Genomic DNA, 12,175 nt, shown 5'->3' with positions numbered 1-12,175 from the left:
CTTTAAAAAAAAAAAAAAAAAAAAAAAATTTGTTCATTTTTTTGGTTGTTGTTTTTTTTCCAAGTTTCTGGCACAGAGCTTCTTGAACATTTGAGATTTTCCAGGTGATAGAATTGTCTTTGTTGCTCAAATCCCTTAAATCATACCTGACTTTATGCTATACAGACTATTCATAATAAAGCTGGTCATAGAGAGAGCCACCATATGATTAGAGGGTTGGAACTTGAAGCCAGCTCAGTCTTCATGGAGAGGTGGGCTGGAGACTGGGTTCTATCACTCGATCAGCAAATTTTCAATTAACCATGCGTATATAATGAAATCCAAATAAAAAAATCTGGATACCTAGGCTGTTCTCTAGTTCATAAACACACAGATGTACCAGAAGGGAGGTACAACCTGATTCCACAGGGAGAGGGAAAGGAAGCTCTGCATTCAGGATCCTTCTGGCCCTAGCACTATGTATCTCTTCATCTGGCTGGTCCTAGTATATATATCCCTTATAATAAGTACAATGTTTTCCAGAGTTAAGACATTTTAATAAATTACATACCAAACCTGAGGAGTGATTATCCCCACTAAATCTGCAGTCAAGTGAGCAGCAATGAAAGTGTCCTGAAGAACCCAGAATCATGGCTGTCATATGAAGTTCTTCTTGAGATGCTGCCCTTAAAAGTAGGTCTGACACTAATTCCAGGTGATTAGTGCCAGAATTCAGCAATAATATCTATTGGTGTCAAAACAGTATCATTTCTAGGATGTTTGTACAAAGGCATATTCATAACATTTAGTTCAACACTGTAAAAATGCAAACATCCTAAATGCTTATTAAAGAAGAATGGTTAAATAATTTATACTACATACATATTATGGAGCTTTATGTATGGAACAATTAAAGAGTTGCGCTTTGTATGTCTTCCATAGAAAAATCTCCTAAACACGTATTAAACATATTGTAGTAGAATATAAGCGTGACAGCATTCTTAATAATCGCTTCCACTGCAAAATCACAGAAGTGAAACTTTTTCCCACATGTTGGTAAATTTGAAAGTATATTAAAAGTTAGGAAATACACACAAAACTTAATTGTTACATTTAGGACAATATGATCACAAGAGAAAGGACTAAAAATTATTACTTTATCTGAATTATATATAGCTTATATATATGGAATTTTACTTCAGCTAAATAGGACTTCCAGCTAAAATTGACTTGGTTGAACACATTTATAAGCCTTTGCTCACTTCAAACATCCTTCTAAAAATGATAAAAATATAATCTTAAAAGAGAATAAGCCTTTGAAAGGATAGAAAAAAAAAGTGATACTGTTATACTTTAGGAAGAAGTGATAATTTTCACTGCAGAAACAAGACAGGAAAGTAGCAACCTGATTTACAGCAGGCACAAGACATTCCTAGAAGCAAAAGTGAAAGTCTAAAGAAAAGTGCTCACTGCCAGTCTAAGAAGTAGTTAGGTATCCCTAGCCATCCTCCCTGACTTCTAACACCAAGGTAACTCCAATCCAGAATTAGACTGGAGGTCTGCTATTTGGAGAGGGAAAAATTTCTGGACTTGGGGAAAATGGTAATAGCTAAAACTATCAATATGGCATGGTACCATATTAACACTGAGTATGGACTTTAAATAAAAGTATCACACTTGAGTGTTAAGATCCCAAACCTTTTCACTATGCTTCTAGGCATAAAAAATTATGTCTTTCATGTAAGAAAAGTCATTTCTGTAAAAATGATCAAGTGTAAGACAAAAGGCAATAATTTGCTAGTCCTAAGAAAAGTACCCAGGCAGATGACTCTATATGCATAGAAAGGTTCCAATCAACTTTTTAGTGTCTCATTTTAAAGTATGAGTATTAGCCAAAGATCACCAAATGTCTCAGAAAAATACCTAATGGAAGACGAAGTCAAATAGAAAAAGCAATTGGAACGAAACAGTAATCAGGAATAAAAGGAGATACATACACAAACACAAACATGCACATATAAATATTTATTAATCTTAGAAAGATACTGTGCCCACAAAACAAAAATGGAATGTATGAAAAAACTCTCCCAATAATAAAATGAAAGCATATGGAAAATTTTTAAACTTTAAAAGTTAAAATTATAAACAACAAAAAAACTAAAAGTTATAATACTAGTTATAATAATACCCAATCAATGAAAACAAAAAATTCATCCCAAGACATTAACAATGAAATTGTATAACCCTTGGGGCAAAGGTCCTAAAAGTTGAGATCCTAAAAGCTGGGGGGTGAGGGAAAGAGGGCTCAAACACAGGATCAAAAACCAGAATAATACCCATGTACACAAAAAGCCAAAGTCAACTCAGTAACAAATTTGGAGAGAGGCAACTATATTCCACCCAAAGCAATGCAGAACATAAAAAGAAAAGATCAAGGAACCAGGAGATGGACCATGACAGAGGCAATGGAACCTCCTAAAGGACAGGATGGTGAACAGAGATCTCATATGAGGACCCACTCACCAGAGCCAGGTGAGAAAGTCCCAAAAGATATATTAACAAGATTCCAAGATATTCAGAGAATATTTAATGTGTGTGAATGATGTGAGGGCAATTTATACAATTATTGGAGGGCTGTTAAACTAAATCTTTTGAAAAACTAAAAACAAATTTTTAAAAGCACAAAAGAGAAAATGCAAAATAGCAGAAGAAAAACAGCCAATAGTGAACAGGATTTTGAATTGCTGAAAGAAAGTTAATCAGTTCATACAATTTATAGCTAAGATACAGAAAAAAACAATATTTAAATACTATTAACTACAAGTAGTTTATTTAACTTCTCCATCTCCAAGCTTATCTCCAAGGACAGTTCCTGTGAAATCACTTTCCTAGTCCATAATTACTATATAAAAGCAATGCTATTAGTTTAAGATTATTATGACATTTAAAATTATGTACAATAAATATTCTTAATTTTAGTTCTCTGTGTGTAAAAGTTTAAAGAAAGTAATGACAATTTTCTGAAGAACTCTGTATATGACCAAACAGAAGAAACAGTAGACAAAGGAGTTATTAAGCATTTTGGCTTTCAAAAAGATCAAAGGTGCTGTGATTAAAGAAGTCTTATTACAAGAAATCTGGAGCATTCCAAATCAAGGCCTCAGAGCTCTCAAACTGAAGGATGCCAAAGCATTAGCAGGGCAGTAAACTGCTTTATTAAGTGTCACGTCATCCAATCCAGGTTGCCTGAGATATTCCACCATACAAAAAAGCTAAATTTGGCTCAATAATAAAGCGCTTACTCTGTCTGTATACCTTGGTTTCAATCCTTCAAGGATTGAATACAACCTGGATATAGAGAACACCCCACTTCCTTCATTTTCATAGTTGATTTAAGAAGAGACCATGGAGCGGGGATGTGCTAAATTTTTCAGATTCTGTCCAGGAAAAACAGTACAACTTACTACCAATCATTTTAACCATTTCCAACCACAAAACATATTTCGAATAATCTAAGAATATTTTATAGAAAATTCAAATGGTTATTTAAAAAAAGCTCTAAGCAGGGGCTGGGGATTTGACTCAGTGGTTCTACCACCTGCCTCGCAAACGCAAGGACCACAGTTCAATCCTCGGTACATAAAAAAAATCTCTAAGCACAGCATAATTTTATATGGCCACATCCTAAGGCAATTTTATAATAATTGTCCCTATTTGTATAACCTCCATTACATATATTTTCTTTGGTTCAGAAATTCAATTTGCATATATTTACACACAAAAAAGACACAGCTGCTACTGCTTTCTTCTGAGTAACATATTTTATATGTGATTTAAATATAACAAATAATTTTAGTAATAGGTAACTTTGTTTAAAAGGATAATAATATGGTTATCAAATATATTTTAGAGAACACTGAATAATTACAAAGTTTGTACCACATGTAAAAAAGCACTGTAAAGCTTAATTTAAATGTTCAGGAGAGAATCTTAAAAACAAAAAACATATTATGAACAATAAAAACTAAAACTCTGAATTCTTTTTGCAGAATTTAAGATGTTAACATGGGAATGTAACACCAGAGTAAGGCATGTGTTCTTACTGAGAATGGAGAACAGGACATCAATCATGGATGTTTTCATTTGTGTTAAAGAAATTTAAATGCTAGGTTAAAAATGTTAAGGTATGAAATAATTTAATCCTCACAATACTACAAAGTGGTCATTTTACCCTGATTTTAGAGATAAGAAAGTGAGGTAGAGAGGGGCTAAGTCATACAGACAAGATAGACTTGACCCAAACAGCCTGACTTGAAAACCCAAACTCTTTCCCACAGTAAGAGAATGCAGTCTGGATACAGAGAACATTCCACCTCCTTCGCTTCCTTAGTTGAATTTATGGACAGACACAGGACACCAATTATAAGCTCATCAGAGTCCTTCTGAAAGAGGTGGAGAGAAACACTCCCTTCAGGCCTCTAAGATCAATGGGGATTAGAAGTAAAGGTGAATCATCAAGCCATGAACATAAATGTCTATATTCAACAGAACATAATAAAACTAGGTGGAAAGCAAGATTAGAGCACCTGTATGTATAAAAACAAAAAAGAGCACCACTACAGTTTGACCCTAGGAGCCTTGGTTTCTGTACCTGTTCCATTCTGAGTTATCCTAGCATCCTTTCCAATAATTAAAGAAACTACACAGTTTTGTTACTTACTGCCATTTTGAGTTGTATTTCTAGTATTTACAACTGAGAGACTTAAGACAAACAAAAAGTATCCAAAGCTATAGGATGTGGCCATATGTATATATATATATATATATATATATATATATACACACACACTGAGAGGTAATCAACATCTACTTTAAAAAAGAGTATATGAGGCTGGGCATGGTGGTGTACACCAGTAATCCCAGCACCAGGCTGAAGCAGGATTGCAGCGAGTTCAAGGCCAGACTGGGTTATAGTAAGACCCTTTCTCAGAAAACTAGAAAAAAAAAAAAAAGAGTAAATGAACGTCCACTTAACAGTGAGGTCAACTCTGTAGCCCTACATAAAACAGCAATCATGACAAGTCTCTATTCTACAATCTCTATGTGCTTCCACATATGCTTCCTCTATTACACTCAACCTCCTGTGACACTATGTATTTACTTTTTTACTGTGTCCCCCAAATTGAATATAGGCTCTGAAAGCAGGAATGTTTTATTCTTCATTGTTATATATCACTAGAATATTGCACGGCTGAGAAGACCCTTGAATATTTGTTGAGTGAATTTTGGAATACTGAGCAATCATTTAAAAAATTTAATATGAAGTAAGAAACTGAAGTGAAAAGAGTGTGTTATCAAAGAAAATCCATGGACCAAAGAAGAAATCACAGGGAAATGAGAAGGTATTTTTCACTAAATGTTAACAAAACACTCCAAAATGTGTGGGATTCAGCTAAAGCAATTATTGGAAGAAAATGTATACCTTAATATTTTGTATTAGAAAATCAGAAAGATTTAAAATACAGAAGTGCTTCAAATTTTGTATCTAAAACACACACACAACACACACACACACACACACACACAGTTGTCAACATTTTATTCTTGTTATTTCTACTGGTGAGATTATGATGGCAATTCTTCTATATGGTTTTGTCTTGGTCTCTTTGTCTCTTAAAATTCTTGCTCTCTGGACTCCATCCTTGCTTTTTTCTCAATTTATAGTCCTCCCTTGGTAATCATCCATTTTTAAGATCCTGTAATAATCTCCAAATTGTTGATTTCATGATTTCTTATAAGGTCCTGAATTAGAGACTCATGTTTCTATCTTAAGGATGCTTCTATTCAGGTGGAAATCCTACACCTACTCAAATTTAGCAGGCATAAAACAGCTTATAATCGCTCCCCAAAATATGCCCTATCTACTTTTATTTTTATTCTGTATTTGTGTCAAACCCAGGGCCTCCCACAAGCCAAGCAAGCACTCTATCACTGAGTTACATCCCCAGCTCCTTTTCAAGAAGGTTTTTCTATAAAATGGAATATTACTCGGCCACAGAGAATGAGAAATTAGATTAATTCATAGGAAAATGGACACATATTGAGGATATACTCCTAAGTGAAATAAATGTCACACGTGTAAATAAATAGTTTCTCTGGTGCGAATAAACTGTAATAGTATATAAGATCCTAATGATATAATGGACAATGTGAAATAGGAAGAGAGTGGCTAAAGGTGTAGGGAAAGTGGGAAGGGTAGGGGAAAGCTAATAAGGGAAAAGAAAAAAGTATGAGAAAATGAAGAAATGGAAATGAAGTGTTTGTAAAGGGGGAGGGAGGAGGGGTGAAGGAAGAGCAGGGACAAGGGGAAAAAATGAGAACCAAGGCGTGTCGTGTAAAGGCACAAGATCCCAATAATGAATGTAACTGTACTGTATACCTAAAATGTACCAACAAACTCAATGAGCAAAAATAAATAAATAAACTTTAAAATAAGGTCTTGCTAAGCTGCCCAGGCTGGCCTCAAATTTAATGTCCTTCTGCCTCAGCCTCCCAAGGAGCTAGATTATAGGAATGCAACACTACATACAACTCCCTTTTTAATACTAGGTAAAGATACCACTATGTACCCTAGTTCTTAATTACCATCAGTTCTACCTTAGAAGTTTCAATCAAATCCAACTTCTCTCCCTCAACAATGTCATGATTTCAATCTAGGCATCTTCCACCAACTAACAAATGTTCTACCTTATTTTCCTGTTACTCTCTCTCTCCTTAAAAAATGTTATCCTGATCAGGGTTGTTCACAGTTCAAAAGCTACACACTATACAACTAGAGAAGGTAGTCATCCATGTAAACTATGATTGCAATGATGCCCCTAGCCTGATCATGCTACTGATAGGCTTTCAAACTTGGTTATCCAACAGCACTATAATATCTGGCTTTGATATCTGGCCCAATTTTCTATCCTTCATCATTCTTCCATGCACCCAACAATCCAGATATACTTTTCAATATGCCCTATCAAAATCCCAGGCTGCATGGATTTTTTAGTCTGTAGTGCCTTCTGAATAAAAATTCTAAATCTTTCAAAACAACCCAAATGTTACCTTCCTCTATGAGGCATTCTTTTAGGTTAACCTGGATAAAGATACCTCACTAAGCATTTTATCAATCCTACAATAGAAGTTGTTATATTATATAATAATCACAGGCTACTCTGAAATTCAAGAACTGAGAAAGAACAAGAAAGAAAAAGACTCCTGTTTGTACCCTTAACACCTATAATGTCATGCTTCTCAAAGGAGCTCAGTACATATTTACTAATGCTACACTCTCCATATAAATTAATACAGTTATTTTTAAAAATGCATTTTCAAAGAAAAGTTACATGTTCACCCGGTCAAACCAAGTTTAATAATGTAGCAAACAAAACTTTAGGGTGACCAATTTTGTTTCCCAGTTTCTGGTGTTTAAACCTTTCGAAATTTCCTCCACTAGAGTGTGAACCAGACATAACTTGCTTCTAACCACAGGAAATTCACTAAAGGCAATGAGTTGGGCGGGGACTAACAATTATATAGATATAGCAAGAGCCCATTTTGCTTTTCTCTCTCTTCTTTGCTGGCTTTGAAGTAGGCTGTCATGAACTTAACAGCCACAAGAAAATGAATTCTGCCACATAATAAGAGGGAGTCTGGATGCCAATCCTTTTCCAGCTGAATCTGTAGGTAAAAATGTAATCTTGGCCAATGCCTTGATTGGAGTCTCATAGAGGACCTAGGCTAAAAACTGTACCCAGACTCTTGACCCATAGAAACTAAGAAATGTGTCTTTTGCTTTATGCAGCTAAATTAAGAGTAATTTGATAATGAGCAGCACAGAAAATAATTAGAACCCAAGATATTTCTGAGCCCTTTATTCACACAAAGGGCTATGTTTTCTCCAATTTCTAAACACACAAATGTCAAATGAATTGAGTATATGCAAGACTAAAACAGACTAACATTTCACTTACGTAGTGCTCAAGAGTATTTACATAAAACTAAATCTTAAGACAGTATTCTACTACGTAATAAAGCAGTCCTTTATTTTAACCCACCTGCCGTAATAAAGCAGTCCTTTATTTTAACCCACTTGCCGTTATTCCCAATTTTAAATATAGTCAATGTATGTAGTAAGTATATTCACACAATTTTCCTACAAGCACAAAATGTATAAGAAATATGAAAAAAATGGATATTTAACTGAGGAGACTGGTAGTCAGAAATAATCTACTTAATGATCACTAGGCAAAGCAATCAATTGGGGGATTTGCCACCAATAGAGACATCGTGTCAGTAAAATAAAAGAGCTCTTTCTCTGACAGGAACTACAACAGCCAGCAATGCATCCAGGTACAATACTTAGAGGTCAAGACACTCTCAGATCAGATGGGGCCTGTGCAACAGATACCACTCCTCAGTCCAGCCTGCCATGACCTTGCAGTCAAGGTACAGTACTTCCAAAAAAAAAACAAAAAACCCCAAAGCAGAAACCTCCATGACAGAGGCCACACTTTAGCATGCAACATAAGTTATCCTCTGTCATGTTTAAAGATAGATGACATTACAGGAAAGAAACATTAACCCCCAAAGTTCCTTTTCAAAGGTGGCAGGAATGGTAATTAAAAGTATCATTTTTCCTAGGAAGAAGCAATCAGATATTCCTGTTCTGCCATTCCCCATAAAAATCTACAATTAAATAAAAGAACATTGAGGAATACAGCTTATTAAGTAGCTTATTAATTAAATATCCAAACTCAAATATTTTGGCACTTAATTTCAGTTAGAAGCAATGATTAAGAACAATTTGATAACAGTTAATGATCTATATCATAAAACCTCACATCTGTGTTAAAATTAAGAGAACTAAATCTTCCCGGAAATACAGATCTTACTTGTCAGTTTTAAGAAATCAGCCACACTGCTTCAATGTAAAGAAAAAGGTTTCATAATTAACAGAAGGCACCTGAATTAAAACCAGACTACTGAAACACTCATGAGCAAACCACACCCAAACAAGCTCAAGACAATTAGGCAGCCCAAAGCAGCATAGTACTAGTGGTTGATTGTCTTAAATTAATTCATTTTATATTTTAATGTTTAATTTCTACTCATGGATTCATTCCAAAAAGCCACATAATTTCTCTTGAAATAACCTCTTTTCATTGGTATACTTTCATCATCTAATTCACCTCCCCATCCTATTGCATTAATGAAGGCTATTTTACCATCTCATATTAATTGCTTTTATGAACATTAGCAACTAAGTGGGAAAATGTAGATATAAAATAAAGTCAAGCAAATCCTAAGATATTGCACCAGGAATTTTAAATATTAGCCTATGCCATTAAAGACCTATTTTACTGGTTTTTGTGGGGTTTTTTTATTTTGGTTTTTGTTTTTTCGAGACAAGGTCTCACTAACCCAAACTGGCCTTCTACTCATGATGATGGCCAGCCTCAGCCTCCCAGGTGCTGGGATTAATCATATACAACATACCCATCTCAAAGATCAATTTTAAAACAAAGGTGATGAACAATATTAGTAATAATCAAGAGAGAGCATCTGTTCATTTTACAAGTGTTAAACTCATCTGTCTGGAAAAAGTAACAAAAACAACAAAGACCTATTTCATCTACAAACTCCTATACAAATTCTAATCTTAGTCGGGTCATTCTATTCTTCTAGGAAATTTCTGCAAATTGGGATACCCGGATTAGGCTCTCTTTCCATTCTCTGGGAGACATAAATAAGAACAGCTAAAATATATGTGCAAAATATAGCAAAACATAAAACTATCACAAAAAAACCCTTCTTCAATTTAGCAATTATGATAAAATTACTAATTAATCAACTTGCTGGACTCAGATTAAAAAAAAAAACCAAGAAAAGTGGTACTAAGTTTTCATTTTCATGACTGCCTAGAAAAGAAACAATTTTAAATCTTAATAGTACCACCTTTTCTTATTAGGAAACAATAATAAAACAACTATTTTATAAAATTACAGTAAGAACTTTCTATTCATTTAGAAACACTTTTCCTCAATTTTCAAATGAATATATGCCCAAATATGTTTAGTTTGTAATTTAATAAACACATTAATATTACACAATAAAAGCCAATGTGAAGTGTCATCAAGTTTAATTTGTAAAATAATAAGGTTCTTCATCCATCTCCCTAAATCTCAGAAGGATGAGAAATATACTTTTATTTTCTTCATGAGCCCACCCACTAAAATACCTCACTCAGGCAATGCTGCTTTACATAAGTCTATTACATCTCTCTGGCTCAACAAGGATTGAAGGTCGTGGCACTGATCCCCTTATTTAACTAAGTACAGGTTATTTTTTCTGATCCCCTTCCAAAAACCTTCCTCAACTGAGGTTTCTCCTGTGAATCGGGAAGACATGGAAAACTGAATGACTGTTTTCTCAAATGTCCCAATAACACATAACTAGAATTGTTCTAAACACACTGGAAAGAAAAAGTTAAATTCACTGCACACAATGGAAGCCAGAGGACGAGGGTGCTTCATTCTCTGAAGAGACCTACATATAAAAGAATGCCACAAGTTCCTCAGGGTCACTGTCCTGCTTTCTAATCCAACAACACTAAAAACTTATATGGTAGGTGCACAAAATCTAAGAATTTAGATTTTTTAAAAAACTGCTTTACTTCCAACTTTCAACAATGAGATCTTTTCTACTTCCTAAATTTACTATCAAGCCTGGATGTCAACCATTTGCGCCCAGTATGAATGGAATGTATTTACTTTAATAAAATAAATGCATACAAATGTACTTTGTCAAGGAAAATTGTCAGCTCTTTAAAAAATGAACAGAAGTACTAAATCATGTATTAAGTATTAATTTCACAAAGCTTTTCCTAGTCACTTGTTTAGCTTTTATGTGGTAGCTTTAAAAGTTTGTAACTAAGTGCAAATTTTCATTTGAAAAGGAAGTATTTTTTAAAAGTTTATTCTCAAACTAATCTCCAATTCTTTAGAAAGTGCTTTACTGCACCTTCAACTTTGTTACTTGTGATCAAGTCACAGAAAAGGAGCTGCTGGTTCACTTTCTCAATAACAAAAGCTTTTTAAAAGATGGCCCAATTTTAGGAAACATCAATATTTTTATTTACATAGCAAAAATGACTGTAAACAAGTAATTAAAGTCAAGTGTCCCATACTGAACGTTCAAAGTAGTACTAAAAAGATGAAGAGAACTAAACATCACATTCTTATTTTTGGCTTATGCTAGTGTGACTACTGGCGAAACATCAAAATAGATAAATTACATATCGAATATTCCACTTACCAATTCCCAAAGTTCTTACATTCCTTAAGTACAAGGGCCCTAAAAATGAAGGGTATATATTTTCACTGCTCTTCTGTGATCCGTTGTGAATGTAATATCAGACCTCAACGCAATGAAACAGGAAGGTTTACCTTCTATATGAAGAGAGGTGTTCTACGTCAGCATAAAACACTGAGTTCATTTTCCTCAGAGCAAGCCACCTCTCTTCGGTTTCTACGTTTTAAAAACACATTATTTTGCTATTAAAAGCCTTTTACAAGTGACTTTTCCTTGGCTCTCTTCAAAAGAACGGAGCCAATGACAGCATCTTGTGAGGAAAGTTGTGATTATTTCCAGTCTCTCCTTAAGAAATTGTTTTCTACTGTTTGAAGGCTCCTGCTAAGCAGGACGGGCATTAACCGTTACATAAAGTGGCAGTTTACTGGGGTTCAAAACACACTTCCCATTAACACATGCATCCAATGAACGTACCTACCTATACGAGGTAGGTGAGACTATTTACAGAGACTTGAAGGTTACCCTTTTATATTAAAAGTCGGTTCGAAGGAGAAAACTTCCTTTGTCAAATACTCAAAATGTCCATCTGACTTTTGGCCTTCAAAACTGCTCACCACTCAGTCCCCAGATAGAACATTTGGCAACGGGTCTCCTGCTGACTTCCTCGTACTGAAAACCACAACCACGCGGGCTGTTTCGTCGGTTTGTTTTACAACAAGGCTTGTCCCACGCACCCCACTGGAAAAAAAGGACTTTCCCTACCGGTGAGCTCGGCCCCGGGGAGGACGCGCGGGGTGCGCGGGGCCGCAGGGCTAAGCGCGACTCTCGGCCCCCCTCC

General features: G+C 34.9%; 1 protein-coding gene across 1 annotated transcript in view; it reads right to left on the bottom strand.

Annotated features, from left to right (window-relative positions):
- Znrf2 (zinc and ring finger 2) overlaps positions 1–12,175 on the bottom strand; it is a 105,448-nt gene that overhangs the window by 73,712 nt on the left and 19,561 nt on the right. The window contains exon 2 of the mRNA XM_033755973.1: positions 12,100–12,171. Coding sequence (XP_033611864.1) covers positions 12,100–12,171 — 72 coding nt within the window. The remainder of the gene's footprint in view (positions 1–12,099; positions 12,172–12,175) is intronic.

Source organism: Fukomys damarensis, unplaced genomic scaffold (assembly GCF_012274545.1).
Source record: "Fukomys damarensis isolate Sample0158 unplaced genomic scaffold, DMR_v1.0_HiC HiC_scaffold_4, whole genome shotgun sequence".
Lineage (NCBI taxonomy): Eukaryota > Metazoa > Chordata > Mammalia > Rodentia > Bathyergidae > Fukomys > Fukomys damarensis.
The sequence above is the reverse complement of the archived record's forward strand: the minus strand, read 5'-3'. Positions and strand labels throughout refer to the sequence as shown.